Consider the following 20,114-nt stretch of genomic DNA (forward strand, 5'->3'; position numbering starts at 1 on the left):
GTCAGCGGATTTGAGTTCTAGCTCTGTCACTTATTTATTCTGTAATATTGGGTGTAACTTTGCTAAGCTTTAGTTTCTCTCATAAATTGAGAATAATAATAATAGCTGCTTAATTGTGTGGCTGTGAAGTTTAATGACATTATACATTTAAGTTAGCACGGTGCCTGGCACATAATAAATAGTGAATTTAACTGTGTGAAGAGATAATGCAAGGCAGTGGTAAGTGCATTGACTTTTGAATGAAAATTTTTGCGTTCAGATTTCAACTCCACCACTTACTATAGCAAGTAATTTAACCTCTCTGATCCCAGTTTTATTTATTTTTGTATAATCAAGATTATAATATAGCATTGTTGTGAGGAGTAAATTAATAAATGTCGAGCAGAGTTTCTTAACCTCAGCACTGTTTTTTGGCTGGCTAATTCTTTGTGGTGGGGCTTTTCTAGTGCATTGTAGTATATTTACTAGATGCCAGTAGCATGCCCTCCAGTTTTGATGACCAAAAATGTCGCCATTTTCGAATTAAGCCAGAAGTCCTCTGGAGAGGCTTAATCACCTCTGATGCTCTGATGGAGAACTGATGTAAAGCATGTCAACCGTTGCCTGGTCTGAAGTTGGAGCACATTAAGTTTTATATATTATCATTGTTTTAGTAGTGGTACCTTTTTTTTTTTCTTACTGCTCCTACTACTGCCTGTTAGAAATTTGCTAATAGTGAGCATGCCTGATGAATTGACAACTTAATTTAATCGATGGTGTAGGGGTCAGAAGGCAACAAGCAGTTCCATTCTCAGTGCCTTTGCATTTAGGTCTTTGCCTGAATTGCTGTTCCCCATTTATGCGTGGATCACTCCCTCATTTCAGGTTTTGGCTCACATGTTGCCCTTATTAGCAAGGCCTTCATTTACTGTCTTACGTAGAATGCTCTCCTTCTCCCATCACTATTACAGTGTTTAATTATTCTTCATAGATTTTATAATCTCCTGATATATATTTGTCCTTCCACCAACATCCTCATACACACGCACGCGCGCGTGCCTTTGATAGCTTTAGTGATTTATTAGTAGGCTTATTCTGTGCAATTTTTTAAGGAAGATAAGATAAAATGCATAGTTTTACTTTGAGGATGTTTCTGAGAAGTTGAGGTAGTCAATATTAGTTTGCTCTTAATTTACAGGGGATTTTGGTAGAAGTGTAATTTTTTTCCCCTGTTGGCGTTTTCTAAATCTTTTCGCATTCTATTCGTACACGAAACACTTAGAAAACAATATACACTGGTTTTATCAGTGTAAATGAAATTTGGCTGCAGTATAATTCTCTGAGTGACAGATGACACAAGTGGGAAATATCTCTGGACTCAGATTAAATTTTATTCAGGGTGTTAGTACTGATACTTATTTTTAGTTGTATTCTGAGTCTTTCTAAATGGCCCATTAGGACCAAACTCTGGCATTCATAATTAGCACCTGCTATTCTTTTGCCTGGAGCAGCCTCTGGACCTTTAGGACCAAGCTCACATGTCACTTACTTAGCCTTTCTTGGCCTCATGGATTTTACCTTCCTCTGCGGTACTGAGCCCTTCAGTATGACACGTTCATATTTTGTTGTGATGTTTATATGTTGTCGTATTTGTTTATATGTCCATACTTGATTTTGGATTATGAGTTCCTTGAATTTGAGACTGGGGTTTGTTTCACTGGTATACTTATGATAGTACTTTTTTTTTTTTTGATAGTACTTTATAGTAGATACTTGATAAATACATGAATAAATGAGTAATTTTGAATTAAGCAAATTATCCAATTCTCTGACTTAGCTGGATACATCCTATTGTCTGCAAACTTGAGGTGTGACTGTGAACCTATAAGTGATTTCTGATTTTAGCATTATGTATTCCCAAGTTAATAGTATCAATTCAGTTGCATACATGCATATCATTAGCCTCTCAAAATACATCCTAGATAGGTTTGTTATGTTCTAATTATTAAATTTGTAATGCCAAATGTAAGGAAGCATTTAAGTAAAATTTCAGTGTAAGAAACAGGAATTTGTCTATTTATTTACTTATTTTTTGGCTGTTTTGCGCGGCCTGTGGGATCTTAGTTCCCCAACCAGAGATTGAACCCGGGCCCTCAGCAGTGAAAGCGCAGAGTCTTAACCACTGGACCGCCAGAAATTTGTTTAAATCAAGCAATTTGTTTAATTAACAGACACTGAATCATCTTTTAAATTTCTCCTTAATTAGATTGATTATCTTCATCTACATGGCTAGGTATTTCAGGACATTGTATTTTAGGTTAGTGTTCATTTTTTTTTTTAAAAGACCTTATTTTGGAGTAGTTTTAGATATATAGAAAAGTTGCAAACATAGTGTAGAATTCCCATATACCCTTTATCTAGTTTTCTTGATTGTTACATTTGACATAATGCTAATGTCTTTATCAGAACTAGAGGTTAACATTATTATTAACTAACCTCCAGACTTTATTCTGATTTCACCAGTTTTGTTTTTCCACTACTGTCCTTTTTCTGTTCCATGACCCAAATCAGGATACCACATTGCGTTTAGTAGATTAGTGTGTTCGTGTTAAGGTTAATAGTTCTACAATTGGCTAACATTTGTTTTACAATTTAGCATGGAGAGTTTTAATTTTATTTTTGATATATTGAACACTTGATATCTAAAACTGATTTTTTAAAATAAATGACTGTTTTATATCTCCATTCATTGTCACTTTTAAGATAATCTTGCGATATGGCTGTATACTGTGATTTTGGGCATTCTTCCTTTGGAATTGGCTCCAGAGCCTGTTGTAACGACTTAAGAAAATTCAGTCTTACCAATTTATAACAATTTCACAAAACACTTCTGTAAAAATTGTTTACTTTGGACCCATAAGTTTGGGGTGCTTTATACCATATTTTGTCCTGTAAGATCCCCAGTGGCATTGGCATGTTAAAGGTGTCTTGCACAATGGTAGCTGGTTAATGAACACTTTTTGAATAAATTAAAGGTATTTATCGACATTTGACGCTTTTATGCTAATCTGTTTATTTAATCCAGGGCAACACACTTTATATAAGTCATACTAGTTTTGGCCGGAAAAAAACACCCCATACTGGAAAATTAGGTTCACCCATCTTATTTACAGTATGCTTTACTATTTTTTAAAAAAATTGATCTTTAAAGACTAAATATTGTCTGCTGTTGAGATTAAAAAATATGCCACAGGCTCTGAAGGCACGTTTTAGTAAAAGAGTTTGGGATGATTCACTGATAGTATCATTGAAAAAACAATGTATTGCTCATTTAGATCACCCTTTAGAATGGGCTGGTTTTCGGTATAGCTAGGTGATTTCGAGCCGTGTAACTGTACCTTCTGAATGTTGTGAATGTCCCCACCACTTAAATGTACACAGCCAGAAGTTGGTGCAACAGAAAGACTGACCTCAGGTGAAGTATGTAGAATTTCCCAGACTTGTGTTGCTATGGGAATGAGTGTGTTGTTAGTAGATTCAGCATATTGTTTTTATAAGGAAAGTCAACCATTTGTTTCTAGAGCTGGAATTGCCTTTTTTTCTTTGTTTCATCTGGGATGCAACTCTGAAGAGGAGGTTTTTTCGGCTTGTGGTAAACTTGGATTCCAGCATATTCAGATAAACAAATTTGTGATAGTTCTAGCTAATTAATTTTGTAGACATTTAGTAATGTTTTTGTAAATTATTTTTAATTACCAGAAATTTATTATTAAAATTTCTTTGGAACATAAAAATGTATTAGTGGAAGTATTGGTGATATATGATAATTGAGTCTTTCTTAGGTACTGAGATCAGATAGTTTCAGGGAATTAAAACTTTTCCTGACTTTTCATCACCATTGTAGCTTAGTTTTCTCTAAATGTTATAAAGAATGCATGTAAGATAATCAGCCAGTCAATCAAGCAGTTAACATTTTATTTCAGTGCTTTATTAATATTTCAATATAAATAAGTTGCAAAGTTTGAGAAGAGATACTGAAATCCTATATTTAGCAGAGGATTAACTTTTGTGAGAATGAGGAAATTTTCTTTCCTTTTGTTTAAATTTTAAATTGAGTTACAGTGAACTGCATCCATTTAAAATGAACAGATTGGTGAATTTTGGTGGATATATACACTCATAAAACCGCTACCACAATCCAGATTTGGGACATTTTCATCATCTTCCAAAATATATTCCTGTTCCTTTGCAGTTAGTCCCTCTCTTATCCAAGGCCCCAGGCAACTACTGATTTGTTGGAAAATGTTTTTAAAGAAGAACCTTTAATGAGTCAAATCTAGTCAATTTCTAGCTTTGTAGCTCAGTGTGAAAGGGGTAGAGTTACCACCTTGGGCTGTGTAGCCTTGAAACCTGGGTTTGAATCTTTGGCTCTGTTTTGTGACTTTGGGGAAGACGTTTAAACTATTTAAATGCATTTTGTATACAAAACAAGGATAGTAATAGAGTGTATTTATTATCACTGGGCATACATGAATTGAAAATGTAGGTAAAATGTTTAGTAGCATATAATATATACCTGGTAAATTATATAATATTTTTGAACTTCTTATTCTCTTAATTTTTAAAGGCGAAAGAATTCAAGGACAGTTTGAGGAAATTTTGGTAGATTTGGAGCTAAGAATTTTGGAATCCAAGAAGTTCTGGGTTAATTAGTGGAATTTTCTAGCTAACTGAATATTACTAGGTTTTATTTAGTTGACTCTTGCCCACCACCCAAAATACATTGGTTCAGTATTCTCTGAAACCAACTTTTGATAATCGAGGCTCCTCCAGAGCATGAAGTGAGTGACCTTTGCTGAGCTATGCCTGGAGTGTAGGTATAGTTCAAATAGGAGATCAGCTCCATATCTTTATAGACCGCACGTAACTCACTAAAATAAATTTAAGTCTCTGGTATATTGCTTTGTCGTTTATCTCATTTTATCTTAAAAGGGGTTCTCCCCCAAAATGTGTGTATGTGCATGTCTGTGCCTGCGTGTATGTAGTTTTTTGAGTTTTGATTTGTTGGGTTTAGTTAATAGATTCTTTCCGTTTTTTCTCCTTACCCCTACAAAAAAAAAAAAACTTTTTGTTTTTCTTTAAATAATTTAAATGCATTGTAAATAAGACAAGGCTATTTTACAGTTTTAATAGGTATGAGACAATAATTTAAATGATTTGGTTTTAGCTCTTTTATATGGATTTTTACTAATAAGCAGTGTCTGAGTCTTAATTTATGAAAAGATTATGGTTAAAAATATGTGGTTTTTATGGTTTAAGCCATGTAATTCTTTCAAATGTGTGAAATGAATGGACTATATGTACATAGTTTTTTTTTTTCCCTAAAAAAGTAAATTAAGTAAACATTTAATAGGATCTCTGGTAAAATGAAATTTTACATGCATGATGAAGAAACATTGTGTAGCAAAGATTCATTCTACATGTCCAAATGTATATTCTAAAAGCAGTGAGGATTTTTTTTTTAAACCATTCAGAAATACCAAAGTGTGTTCTAGACTCAAAACTATTAAAATAATTTGGTTTTAGGTGATTATCAATTGATAGCTTTATTTCTTATGGTATTTTTTTTGTCTTTCTATAGGGCTGAAAGACACACAGAAGTCTTCATGGATATAGTTGATACATTTAATCATTTAATTCCTACTGAACACTTAGATGATGCCCTATTTCTAGGATCCAACCTGGAGAATGAAGTCTGTGAGGATTTTAGTACAAGTCAAAATGTCTTAGAGGACTCGCTGAAGAACATGCTCAGCGATAAGGATCCTATGCTAGGATCTGCAAGTAACCAGTTCTGTTTGCCTGTTTTGGATAGCAATGATCCCAATTTCCAGATGCCTTGTTCAACAGGTAATTCTTACTTTTTTTTTTTTTTTTTAGTCTGCAATTTAAAGTAAAGATTTTTTTTTTTTTTTTTAGATGAGGGTAGTGCATTTAGGGTTCTTTTCTTTGAATTTGGAGCTCCTTTTCTAGGCATCACAGTTAGAATTTAAAATTTAAATTTTCTTTCAAGGAATGTGGAATTATCTTCAAGGATATTATGGATATAGATAGGGTTACCATATAATTTGTCGTCCAGAATGGGATGCTTTTTTGAGAATCATAGGGGGTGCTGTTAATAATTACATCATGACAACAGGTCATGATTGGGACTCTCTCTAGCAAATAGGGATTGCCTCGCCAATGGGGACATGATGTCATCCCAGGCCTATTGGAGTCAAGGGGAATGGCTGAATTGACCTTTTTCAGTGCCCCTCTCTGCCCTTCAAATTTAATACATTGTGTGCTCCCATTTCAGATCTTTTAGTATTTTGTAGTTGTATCTCAAAACCAGAGAAAGAACTGTAGACCTTTGCTGTCCAGCATAGCAGCCACTAGCCACTTAATAACTGTTGGCCTAATTGGAGATGAAATGAGTCTGGTCCTAATTGGAGATGTGCTCTAAAATGCACATTTGATTTCAGTGTGAAAAAAAGATTGTAAAATATTTCATCAAGATTTAAAAATGTAGATTACACATTGAGGTGATATCTTTGGTTAAATAAAATACTGTATTAAAATTAATTTCACCTGTTTTTACCTTTTTTTTTAAAAGTGGCTCCTTGAACATTTAAAATTACTTATGTGGCTTGCATTATATTTCCATTGGACAGCACTGCTTTAGGATCTATAGTTGAAGTAACTGAAAGATAGTAACTTTCAGAGGATAATAACTTTCTGTAGGGCTAATCAAATTCTTAATAAGAGATTACTTCAGAGATACATTAATATGTGGAAAAAATATGTAGGTTTTCCTTTATAAAGCAAAGAAAATATTGCAACAAACTTTGGAGCAATTAGCTATTCTGTAAGCTAAAATTAGACAAAGGAAAATCAGTTTCACATGGAGAAGTTAGGCTTTTTTCCCCTCTCCATTCCCTGGAGTAGTTCAGGTTTATGTGGTGGTGTTCAGTTTTTCAATAACTCTAGACTTCTGCACTACAGTTTTTCAGTATTTTTCATTTCCTTTTAATATTTTCTACATAATATTTTGATATAATAGTACTTAAAGTCTGGATTAGGTGGCCTGCTATTCATCAGATTTGTCAGATTTCTCTGCCTGAAGACTCAACACTTTGGCTTCTAGGAGTTTTTTCATTTTAACAACTCCTTAATACTGAAGTCTTTTGAATTGTTTGCTAATAATGGTATATCTCTGAGTTATATACATTGTGTTGTGTTATCGCATAGGTTTACATTGTTTTTGTTGTTGTATTCTTAAATGTTTTAAAGCTTTTAAAATTTTGTTTTATGTATGCACTGTTCCTGTGTCAGTACAATATATCTAATTATTGTGAAGCACTTTTGACACTGGTTATATGCACAAAGTTTAAAGTTTATGTGCACAGTTTAGTCTAAATTCAGGAAGAACGTTTATTGAATACATATGTGCTTATTACTAGAAATATAGTAACCTTTTCAGGGATGTTATATTGGGCCTGGAACTGGCAAATGTATCATCCTTTTAGACTTTCTTATAAAATTACAGCCCCTTAGAAATACTGGTATTCTTACTTGCAGTCTTTTTTTTTTTTTATTTCTGTCGATGTGAAAAGTTTTTTTTTTCATATGAAAAGTCTCTTTGGTTGAACATTTCTTTTGCTAATAGAAGACTTAGAACATCTTTAATGAAGTACTTAAATTTTTTTGAGGTCTGATTAATACTTGTTTATGATTTCATTGTAAACTAACTTCCTTATTTAAGAATCTATAAGTAGAAATATTTTCTCAATTTTCCTATTTTAAATTTGTTTGCTACAATTATTTATTTTGGTTTTAAAACAACTATTTGTGTTAATATATATGATATATATCTGTATGCTTTTAAGATATGTAAGGGAATATGTGGGGGAAACTTAAAATTGTAAAGCTCTTTATAGGATTGCTTAGATTTCATTGTGCCATCAGGCAGGGGATTTATTTTGATTGTTTCAAAGTTCCTTTTGCCCTTTGGGATATTTGGTTTGGTAAAAGGCCAATATATTTTCTAGTGATAGCAAACTGGAAAACATTAAAATTTAAAAAAAATTTGTTTTGAAATAGAAATTCTGTTGTAAACTATTTAGTGAAAACCATACATGGACAACTTTTGTAAGTTTCAGCTATTCACAAACGGCTTCAACTTTTTGCTATAAAATAAAAATGACATAGTTCTTATCCAGATGTTTGTACCTGGCTCTATACGTTTTTACTACTTGTCTTGACTGAAGCATAGCAGGGAAATGGCTCTATCAGTATTTCTCAGGCCATTGAAAGCTATAGATTATGGTTATTTTGTAACCTTGGTCTTAACAGTGCAAAAGGTAGCAAACAATAACTGCTGTCTTGTTCTCTACTATTCTGATGTAGGTTGGTTTGCTGTAATTGTTAAAGACCAGTTGTTGAATGTCTTGCATTATATTTCAGCTGTCTCCAGAAATCATAGAGAAGCCTTAACAATTATAAAAATAGGAAAGAAAATGGTAGATCACTTTTAGTGCTCTGCAGGTGCACAAAAGTTAGGATGCTTATTGTTTCATTTTGAGAGACAATAAGTAGATTTCTGATCCTCTTTTTGAATGCTTTTGACTCCATAAAGTATTTCTTTATGTAAATGTAGTGTTTGCATATGGTTTTTAGATTTACCCAGTAATACATTTTATTTTTTTAATTTGTTATTTATTTTTTACAACACCTTTATTGGAGTATAATTGCTTTACAATGTTGTGTGTGTTTCTGCTGAACAACAAAGTGAATCAGCTATATGTATACATATATCCCAATATCCCCTCCCTCTTGAGCCTCCCTCCCACCCTCCGTATCCCACCCCTCTAGGTCGTCATGAAGCATAGAGCTGATCTCCGTGTGCTATGCAACAGCTTCCCACTAGCCATCCATTTTACATTTGGTAGTGTATATATGTCAACGCTACTCTCTCACTTCGACCCAGCTTCCCCTTCCCCTGCCGTGTCCTCAAGTCCGTTCTCTACGTCTGCGTCTTTATTCCTGCCCTGCCACTAGGTCCGTCAGTACTGTTTTTTTTTAGATTCCATATATGTGTGTTAGCATATGGTATTTGTTTTTCTCTTTCTGACTTATTTCACTCTGTATGACAGACTCTGGGTCCATCCACCTCATTATAAATAACTCAGTTTTGTTCCTTTTTACAGCTGAATAATATTCCATTGTATATATGTGCCACATCTTCTTTATCCATTCATCTGTCGATGGACACTTAGGTCGCTTCTGTGTCCTGGCTATTGCAAATAGTGCTGCAGTGAACACTGTGGTACATGTCTCTTTTTGAATTATGATTTTGTCAGGGTATATGCCCAGTAGTGGGATTGCTGGGTCGTGTGGTAGTACTATTTTTAGTTTTTTAAGGAATCTCTGTACTGTTCTCCGTAGTGGCTGTATCAATTTACATTCGCACCAACAGTGCAGGAGGGTTCCCTTTTCTCCACACCCTCTCCAGCATTTATTGTTTCTAGATTTTTTGATGATGGCCATTCTGACTGGTGTGAGGTGATACCTCATTGTGGTTTTGATTTGCATTTCTCTAATAATTAGTGATGTTGAGCATCTTTTCATGTATTTGTTGGCAGTCTGTATATCTTCTTTGGAGAAATGTCTATTTAGGTCTTCTGCCCATTTTTGGATTGAGTTGTTTGTTTTTTTGATATTGAGCTGCGTAAGATGTGTATTTTGGAGATTAATCCTTTGTCTGTTGCTTCATTTGCCAATATTTTCTCCCATTCTGAGGGTTGTCTTTTTGTCTTGTTTATGGTTTCATTTGCTGTGCAAAAACTTTTAAGTTTCATTAGGTCCCATATATTTATTTTTGATTTTATTTCCATTACTCTAGGAGGTGGGTCATAAAGGATCTTGCTGTGATTTATGTCATAGAGTGTTTTGCCTATGTTTTCCTTTATGAGTTTTATAGTGTCTGGCCTTACATTTAGGTCTTTAATCCATTTTGAGTTTATTTTTGTGTATGGTGTTAGGAAGTGTTCTAATTTCACTCTTTTACATATAGCTGTCCAGTTTTCCTAGCACCACTTATTGAAGAGGCTGTCTTTTCTCCACTGTGTATTCTTGCCTCTTTTATCAAGGATAAGGTGACCATATGTGCGTGGGCTTATCTCTGGGCTTTCTGTCCTGTTCCATTGATCTATATTTCTCTTTTTGTGCCACTACCATACTGTCTTGATTACTGTAGTATAGTCTGAAGTCAGGGAGCCTGATTCCTCCAGCACTGTTTTTCTTTCTCAAGATTTCTTTAGCTATTCAGGGTGTTTTGTTTTTCCATACAAATTGTAAAATTGTTTTCTCTAGTTCTGTGAAAAATGCCATTGTTAATTTGATAGGGATTGCATTGAATCTGTAGATTGCTTTGGGTAGTATAGTCTTTTTCACAATGTTGCATCTTCCAATCCAAGAACATGGTATATCTCTCCATCTGTTTGTATCATCTTTAATTTCTTTCATCAGTGCCGTATAGTTTTCTGCATACAGGTCTTTTGTCTCCTTAGGTAGGTTTATTCCTAGGTATTTTATTCTTTTTGTTGCAATAGTAAATGGGAGTGTTTCCTTAATTTCTCTTTTAGATTTTTCATCATTAGTGTATAGGAATACAAGAGATTTCTGTGCATTAATTTAGTATTCTGCTACTTTACCAAATTCATTGATTAGCTCTAGCAGTTTTCTGGTGGCATCTTTAGGATTTTCTATGTATAGTATCATGTCATCTGCAAACAGTGACAGTTCTACTTCTTTTCCGATTTGGAATCCTGTTATTTTTCTTTTCTGATTGCCGTGGCTAAAGCTTCCAAACCTATGTTGAATAATAGTGGTGAGAGTGGGCACCCTTGTCTTGTTCCTGATCTTAGAGGAAATGCTTTCAGTTTTTCACCACTGAGAATGAGGCTGTGGGTTTATCACATATGGTCTTTAGTATGTTAAGGTATGTTTTCTCTATGCCCACTTTCTGGAGAGTTTTTATCATACATGTTACCCAGTAATACATTTAAAAAAAAAATTCCAGTAAGTGAGGAAATTCATTAAGTATTTGGGAAGTATTTGATCTTGATGGTCAAACCAATTATTTGTATTCTTAAAAATTCCTGTTATCCTTAAAATAAAACTAATATTTTCCCAAGTAATAGGTTCAAGATACTATGTTGGTTATATACTATGTGAGGAATGTATTAAAAATCATTGAAATGGTGTTTGAAAAACTGGCATTATCAGTGTCATAAAGAAATGTTAATTTTATCTTACTTTACAAACAAATGTATGCACCTTTTATGTAGACAGCTATGATTCATAAGTGTGAAACAAATCTTGTATTTATGAACCATTTCTTTACATGATATATTGAATAGAAACGTTCAGTGGCTGTAATTTGATTTATTTCTTAAAGACCAGGAAGATGGGCGAACTGTACATAACATGGATATTCAGAGCAGCCTGTCATTCACGTAGCGCTTGTAGCTACTGCATCCTTCAGTGAAACCAAGATGTCCTTTCCAGGCTATATCATGGCTTACAAAACCATCATTCACTAAATTGAAAAAAAAAAAAATCCCTCCTGTAGCATGATTTTTGGAGATTAAAAACATCAAACAGTCATTGAATTCAGTATCTTACATATTTGTTAAGAGTTGATTCATATTGTGTACTTAAGTGTTTTTTCAGTTGTATAGAAATTCATATTGTTTAGTTTCTTCAATTGTAAATTTCTGCTAGCATGCATATGTGATAGTTGTTTCCTATCAAGAAGGCCATTGATAATATATAACATCAAGTAGCATTGTTTAATAAGAATTTTAGCTTGTGCTGCCTTTCTTCTGAGCAAAGTATTGTTAATACATGTTAAGACTGGTTTTACAAGTTTCTTAGCAGTAGTGTGATTTGGTCCTTTTTTTAGCACACAGATTTTTAACTTTTAATCATAGCTCTGTAGTTTGGGGCTTTCTTCATCATTAGAGGCAGAATTCATCTGTGTAATACTTTAAAAATTATGGTACTTGTTCTGAAAAGATGATTGTTGTCCTTTTTGCATCATTGAGATTTGTTTAAAAGGTATTTATAAGTTTTCATGGCTTCGTGCTTCTCTTGGACAACATTTCAAATCAGTACATTGAACTAAACACGGTGGACCCCTGGTCCAATAAAATTCAGTTGTCAGTTATTAATTATCGTTTTCCTTATTTGTACTTTATTTGTGGGGGCAGCAAACTCTTTGTGCAAATTTATTACACCTGTGGATCCAACTACACATATACATTCATTATGTATTTGCACTGGGGTCTTTTTTCCACTGTTTTTATTATTCTGAGTAGTAGTGTTTATTGATTTTTTTTAAACTTATGTGCCTAATGAACATCTTTTTGCCATTGATCTTATTTTTGAGAGTTGCATTTGAACAAGAAGATACAAATTTAGTACATGTGAAGTAGTCATGCAAATGAGATGAACATATATTGGTTAAGATAAAGCGTATGCTCTTCAGCTGAATGTTAGTGGCGAGTAACTGATCAGCCTTGTAAAAACATTCATAGTCTTTAAGAATAGAACTTTATTTCTACAAGATTGATCATTAATGTTATATATTTTGAGTTATAGTTAGAGGGGTTTTGGTGAAAGTGGATGTGTATAGAAGAGAGCAACCAGGAAAGAGAGGCAAAAACACCTTGTAGAATTAGTGGAGAAGAGAAAATGCTGGAAAGTGGAAAGAGTAGGACATGACAGCAGCCATAGCTCCTTGAAAGTTTGTCACATTGGTAAGAGATTTGACTTTTTTATGGAAAGTGGGAAGGAGCTAGATCCAGTAGGTTGCAGTTAGAGGGAGACAGAGTGATTGGCTAAAAGGAAGAACTTGGGGTTCCCTCAAATAGAGTAATAGGTTCCCAGGGGACATGGGATTTACACTTTTGCTGGGTATGACCACTTTGACCAAGGTATTGTATTTCTTTGGGGATTCATGTCTCATATAGTTTCTATTAGGTGACTTTTTATGGTCAGTGTCCTCCTAGAGTCCTCTGTCATTGTGTGTTCTAACATAAAGTGTCTTTTTTCTTTATTAGAAATTAGATTGTTTGCTTTAATCCTAAATCTCATTTGTAGGCTTAATGTATTTCATTGCTTCTTTAAATTATTTGAAATACAACTTTAAAAGCATAGTAATAACTACATTTATGTAAGCAACTTTCATTGCTCTTAATTCACTGTTTCTTTCCATCTTATTTCTTCTGCTCTTTCTATGTTCAATTTAGACATTTTAAATAGATTGTCAATTCTTCTCAAACAGGTAGTTTTCATTAATCACTGCTACAAGTGATCCTTACTACCAAAATAACAGAATTGAACTCAGAGATAAAATAAGTCCTTTAATACCAACAGTAAAATATCACTTTCTAAATTCAGAAAATACAGAAAGAGGGAATTTTTGGACCAAGGCTAGAGTTTTCCAGTTTATGGTTTTGTGGCCTTTCTCTGTTTTACCTCTATTTGATTCAGTTGACTTTTGCTTTCCTTAGCTTGATATAGTATAAAGCAGAACATACTTTAATTTTACTTTGCATTGACTGAGCATTTAATTTTCTGTCTTTTAAATTAAAAATGTGGAATAAAATTAATCATGTCTTCATCACTATGCCCCTAATATCTTTCCGTTTCTTCCTTTCACCTGTTACTTACAGTTCACTCTGTATTACTATTTTTTAGGTTGAATTTCTGTGCTGTTGTATAGCAGGCCTCTTTATCCACGGTCTTGGGCATGCTTCTGGAGTTATTCAGTCTTCCTGCCTCCCAGCGCCCTCTGTCGCTGTCCTGTCCCTATCTGGGTTTGCCGTTCTCCAGGCCTGTCGTACGTCTGTTGTCCCTAGTGTCGCTGCCCTCCTTGAGTGGAGCTGTTGTCTTCCTGGATTTCATCTCCTCTCTTTATCTATGCCCTCTTAATGACATCCTTAGTACCTTTCTAATATTATTACACTTGACTAATAATTTGTCTTTATAGAGAAAACAGAATTGATTATCACCTTTTCTTAAAATTCTGTGTCTGATATTGCTGATGGGTTGGTTGCCTGGGTTTGTATAAGGCTTGTTGCTTTGTCAGGTGGCCTTTTCTGCACCCCCACTTTAGGATCTTCTTATCTTTTGGTGTTTAGTCTTTGACTTATTTTTGCTGGCACTTGGTGGGCCTTTTCAATTTGGAGAGTGATCAGTTCTGGGAAATTTTCTGTGTTTTCTCTGCAAACTCCTAGGAGATGTTGACCCTTCTGGATTAATTGCCCATGTTTCATGTCTCTTTCTTGCGTCTTTACCATCATTTTGCTTTATGTTTTTTTAGAGATTCACTGCCATATTTTCCATCTCTTTGAATATTTAATTTTGACAGTCACTATTTCTAAGAAGTCTTCTGTTCTCTTTATTCATACCATTTTAAAGTAGTGTTTTGTGTCATAAATACATGTAAGAGTTTATAGTCTGAATTCATTTTCCTATTTGTTTATTTTGATGTTTCCCATAGTGTTGCAACCTTTCCCCAAATGATTATTTTTGGTTGCTTGTTGTTTAAAATGGGAGGAAATAGGAAGTTTAAGTTTTGCCTTCACATACATGAGTGCTCTTAAGATCAAGGCTCTAGAAAAATTAGGGTAAGTTTTCTTTTTTTTAAGTTCTTTTAAAAGAACAAAGGAGATAGTAGGTATTCAGGAAATTTTTTAACTGAAAAAAAAAAAGTTAAAGGAAAAGAATACAAGGAACAGAAAGAAGTAGGGTAGTAGGACCAGAGGTTAAGATAGTAAATAAAGTGCTGTCTGCAGGTGGGGTATAACTTTGGCTCTCAGATTTCTAGCAGTTGTGGAAGAGGAAAACGGGTAAAAACAAATCCGGTGCCCAGGAAAAGGAAGACTAATGCTGATACTAAAACTAGGAAGACATTTTATCCACAATTTTATTGTGATGTGATATAATAAAAGATAATCCTTAACAACATACTTTCAATGAACATAGGGCTTTTTCTTATGCTGTCCCTCATTATGTATCCCAGTATAAGCAGTATTACAGGGACTAATACAATGAATGGTCTGACCCAGTCCCCTGTTAGATTTTAGGTTATTTTTCAAACCGCTCGCCTTGGATACCATTTTTTAACACCAGATTTCTAAATATATATTGAGAAATATAATGTTCTGTCTGAGAACTGTTGGGAATGCAATTATCCCCCTCCCCCTCCACCTTTTTTTTTTTTGCCAGCTAAGTGCATAGACAAGCTTTATAAACAAACAGGGCTGTGATGCGATATGAAAATTTAAAGGCACTGATGGGGGCATCTGTGTGAATAGGAGGCTGCTCTGTCCTCCCTGGGTAGAGCCAAGATTTTTCTCAGAAATGATTTTGGGACCCTTTGTAATGGATGAATAGTTAGGAGAAGCCTAATTTCAGACGTAAATGAAGATCATTCTGGCATAGGTGACTTTTGTTTTATAGCCGTGGTTGAAGTGGCAACTTGTTGAGTAAAATTCATGGATTTCTATCCCCTTTAGTTCCAGCTGATTATTCTTGGAGTTTTCTTCCAGTCATGGAAGGACTGCAGAATCCCTTGTGGCCATTTTCACCATAATCATTGCCTAGATTCTTTTAGAACTCTTTAGGCGTGTACTTTCTACTTCTTCTCCTTGTACTTTTCTCTCTTCCATATTTATTATGTTTGCTTTAGTTGAGAATGTTCTGAAAAGATTTCTAAAGTGGAGCTACTGTTGTTGGTACTGCCCTCTGTGGTCTCTTCTTCCCTAAAATACCTTCGTTCTCTAATTTTTTTTTTTTTTTAATTAATAGCTACTCTATTTATTTATTTATTTATTCATTTCTAGCTGTGTTGGGTCCTCGTTTCGTGCGAGGGCTTTCTCTAGTTGTGGCAAGCGGGGGCCACTCCTCATCGCCGTGCGGGGTCCACTCTTCATTGCGGTGCGCGGGCCTCCCACTATCGCGGCCCCTCCCGTTGCGGGGCACAGGCTCCAGACGCGCAGGCTCAGCAGCTGTGGCCCACGGGCCCAGCCGCCCCGCGGCACGTGGGATCCTCCCAGACCAGGGCTCGAACCCGTGTCCCCCGCACTAGCAGGCAGACCCTCAACCACTGCGCCACCAGGGAAGCCCTCGTTCTCTAATTTTGATCTTTTATCATAGACTTTTTTTTTTTTAATTTTTTTTTTTGTTGTTGTTTGTGTTGGGTCTTCGTTTCTGTGCGAGGGCTTTCTCCAGTTGTGGCAAGCGGGGGCCACTCTTCATCGCGGTGCGCGGGCCTCTCACCATCGCGGCCTCTCTCGTTGCGGAGCACAGGCTCCAGACGCGCAGGCTCAGTAGTTGTGGCTCACGGGCCTAGTTGCTCTGCAGCATGTGGGATCTTCCCAGACCAGGGCTCGAACCCGTGTCCCCTGCATTAGCAGGCAGATTCTCAACCACTGCGCCACCAGGGAAGCCCTAGACTTTTGATTATGTCTGTAAGTCCATCTTGAATGATAAATCAGTTACTAAATGTATAATTACATAGCAAAGAGGTAAATTGTCATGGGATGATTAATTAGAAGTTTACTAAAACAGAGGAATCCAAAATGATGACATTGTTCTAAACACAATTGATTTTATTCCTTTTGTCTGGTAAAGATATTTTCCTGTAACCAGTTTAAGATTAGGATGAGAGCATTTTACTGCTTGGTTTGTACAACTCCAGTGAGTACCAATCAGAGAATACAGTGTGAATCATGCCCCCTTGAGTGGATAGCAGCCTAGGATAGTTTAAGGGAGTGAACATTAATTTATTTTTAGATATTTTAGATTTTTAAAAAAAAATAAGTTTACTTATTTGGCTGTGTTGGGTCTTTGTTGCTGCACGTGGGCTTTCTCTAGTTGCAGCGAGTGGGGGCTACTCTTTGTTGCGGTGCGCGGGCTTCTCATTCTGGTGTCTTCTCTTGTGGAGTATGGGCTCCAGGCGCGCGGGCTTAAGTTGTTGCAGCACGCGGGCTCAGTAATTGTGGCTTGCGGGCTCTAGAGTGCAGGCTCAGTAGTTGTGGCGCACGGGCTTAGTTGCTCCGCGGCATGTGGGATCTTCCTTGACTAGGGCTCAAACCTGTGTCCCCTGCATTGGCAGGCAGATTCTTAACCCCTGCGCCACCAGGGAAGCCCCTATTTTTAGATATTTTAACTTAAAATGATGTGTGATAATTATTTGTTCCATTGTGGTAATTTAAATAGTTTTAAGTTTTCTTAAATAGGAGAAATAGCACATCTGACAAATCTCACTGTAAGACCACTGGTTTGGAACTGTAGTCTAAAACTTGATTTCTGTCTGTGATTATTGGACTGCTACGTCCTGGTGGTGGTGTACTCTAATTGCAAGAAAAGAGAAAACTCACCTGTGTTTTGAGTCAGAAAGGCAAGGTGTTTTTTTCTCTTGTCAGAACAAAGTATAATCTGAAAATTTTATTGCTTTTATCACAGTCTGGAAATATTCTTTTTTGGTTATTTAAAAATGTAGAATTCATAAAATATGGCTGGTGCAATATTTTGAAGAGAATACATGTCAGATTTTAAAGATATATTGTATTAAAATACAATTTAAAATGCAAGAAGAACATAACGGACATGAGTCAGTTCTGAAGATGTATATATTTGAATTTACTTTTCTCTTTAACAAGGTTAGGAATGGGCATATTTTCAGATTAGCTTTTCACAAGCTTTTTAAACCCATAACTTTGTTGATTTAGAATAATAATACAATGAGCCTGACCTGTGAGTCCTGGTTTTGTGCAGAGGTATGAAAGAGAAGTGTTTTTAAACCCCTTATCCTACACCATTTTGAAAACATGTATTATGCTTGTTGTTGACCATCTTTTATTTTCTGAATTCGCTCACCTTTCTACCCCTTCCTTTCTTTTCAGCTGAATTCCTTTCCACCTCATTCTTTATCTGCAAAATGTTTAAAATGTTTTTTTTCCCTCCAGAATTAACTGCTTACTCTGTCTATAATGAAAATTAATTTTTATACCTTGTCTGTGATTTTAGCTCAGAATTTAAGCAAGTAGGTTTATCCCATTAGTATATAGCTAATTTAAACATGCTTGTTTATTCTCTAACAGTTCCAGAACTGTTTGCATTATTAAATGTTTTCTAATGCAGGTGATCTCGCAATTATTTGAGGTTTGCACATTTTAACATAGTGGAGTAAAAAAGCTTTATGGTACCATGTGTGGATAGTGGGTAGTATTCTTCGGGCAGAAAGGTTAATAGTCTATGATTTTGCAATTTGAAAGACTAGGATTCTTAATTTGATAATTGTTTAATGTGGTACCAACTGATCAAATATACTTTATTTCTCATAATCATAGAATATTGTTACATACTAGATGTGCAAAAGTTGGTTGAACAGTTGGTATTTATGAATGGTTTATGAACAGCTTTTTAATCTTTAAAGTAGAGAATTATTCTACTTTGTAATTTGAACATACTTTTGATATAAAGAAAACTAAGGATCCTTGCTTTCTTGATCTTGATTTTCTATTCCTTTGTCTAATTAATCTCCATAATTTTTATTCTTACCATTTTTTGTTCCCCATCAGGGAGAAAAATGAATAATAAAATCTCTAAACTCTGTACTTTGCCATCTTTTGAGGATATTGACCAAAAAGGAATTCTAATAAAGGAGCTGCATCTGCAATCTTCTTATGAGATCTCGACGAACCTGTTTGACTTAGGGGCCAGAGAGAGAGATGAGCTTGTTTTAAGGCCCTATCCCTGGCCCACCCTCCCTGTCCTAGAGATGGGTGTACCTGGCAGCCAGAGGAGTTGAATTTCATAATTCCTTGGCAATGGCAGATCCCTGTTATTAGAGAATTAGGGAAGTCTGGTTACCTGGATTTTCCCAAATCATAGACCTAGGCATCCTCAGTCTCCTGGCTGATACCAGAAACCCTTTACCTATTCAAGGCTTCCTGTTCTTTTCCTAGTTTGTTGCTGTCATGGATTTGGTTCTCATGGATTGTGACTCACTGGGTCATCTTAATGAAAAAGTTTTGGCCTTTTGGCCTAGGATTAGGTTCAGCTGGGAGTGACGGAAAACTCTAAATAACAGTGGTATAAAGAAAGAAATGCTGCCAGCTGACTACTCCCTTCAGAATTGCGTTGGTGGTAGCGTTGCCTCACCCAAAATCACACCCTCTTCCCAGGGCAACCTGCATCCAATGACTGGTTGCCATGGGGGTACAAAAGCCTGGTACCATCACCACAACTCAAGCTGACTCTGAAGATTCACCCCAGCTTCCGAGCTCCCGAAGGGTTGGCCGAGTTGAGGCCTCTGTTGCCGCTGCACCACATCCCAACCTTTCCCTCACTCCAACTCTGCTCCCTCCCTCCCTCCTTCCCTCCCACAGATATCCCTCCCAAGAGCACTCTAATAAATCTGCATGCATTCTCATCCCACCTCCGTCTGGCATACTGGCATAGAGTTAAGCACCCCACATGTGTTTGGTAAGATAAATACATCTTCTGAAGTTAGAGAAAAAAAAAAAATTCATTTTATCACGTAATAGCTCAGAAGAAAGTGACTGAGAGCTGGTATGGGGCTCCCCAATGTCAGGAACCTAAGTTCCCTCTTCCTTGCACTACCAAGTATGATCCCTATCTCCAGATTCACCTCATAGTTTCAGATGGCTCTTCCAGCTATCAAGTTGGAGTCTAGCCAGTAAAAGAGAAAAGGGAAGGGGAAGGTATGTCCCCTTTCTTTATGATCATCTTCTGAGAGTTGCACATACTATTCGTCCTTTAATTCTGGTGGTCGTTACTTAGACATTGGCCACATCTGGCAGTAAGGTAGATTGAAAAGTGTAGTCTTAATTTGGATGACCATGTGAAATAACAGGAATTCTAGTGAATGAGGAAGGATGGCTGAACGGACATTGGGCAGCTGCTAGCCAGCTGGCTCAGGCACAGTTTTTTTAGTTCACTCTGTGGGGATGCTGAGATCAGGACCTTTTTCTTGGTAGGCCTGTCCCAGCTCA

General features: G+C 35.8%; 1 protein-coding gene across 4 annotated transcripts in view; it reads left to right on the plus strand.

Annotated features, from left to right (window-relative positions):
- Window positions 1-20,114, plus strand: part of PHF3 (PHD finger protein 3) — a 98,638-nt gene that overhangs the window by 6,733 nt on the left and 71,791 nt on the right. For 2 of the 4 annotated variants that reach the window (XM_061206897.1, XM_061206894.1), the window contains exon 2: window positions 5,621-5,889. The exons of 1 other annotated variant lie outside the window; for it this stretch is intronic. In XM_061206897.1, the coding sequence (XP_061062880.1) occupies window positions 5,646-5,889 (244 nt within the window). In that variant the 5' untranslated portion in view covers window positions 5,621-5,645. The remainder of the gene's footprint in view (window positions 1-5,620; window positions 5,890-20,114) is intronic. One more of the 4 variants, XM_061206893.1, reaches the window with a different exon arrangement.

Source organism: Eubalaena glacialis, chromosome 12, assembly GCF_028564815.1.
Source record: "Eubalaena glacialis isolate mEubGla1 chromosome 12, mEubGla1.1.hap2.+ XY, whole genome shotgun sequence".
Taxonomy (NCBI): domain Eukaryota; kingdom Metazoa; phylum Chordata; class Mammalia; order Artiodactyla; family Balaenidae; genus Eubalaena; species Eubalaena glacialis.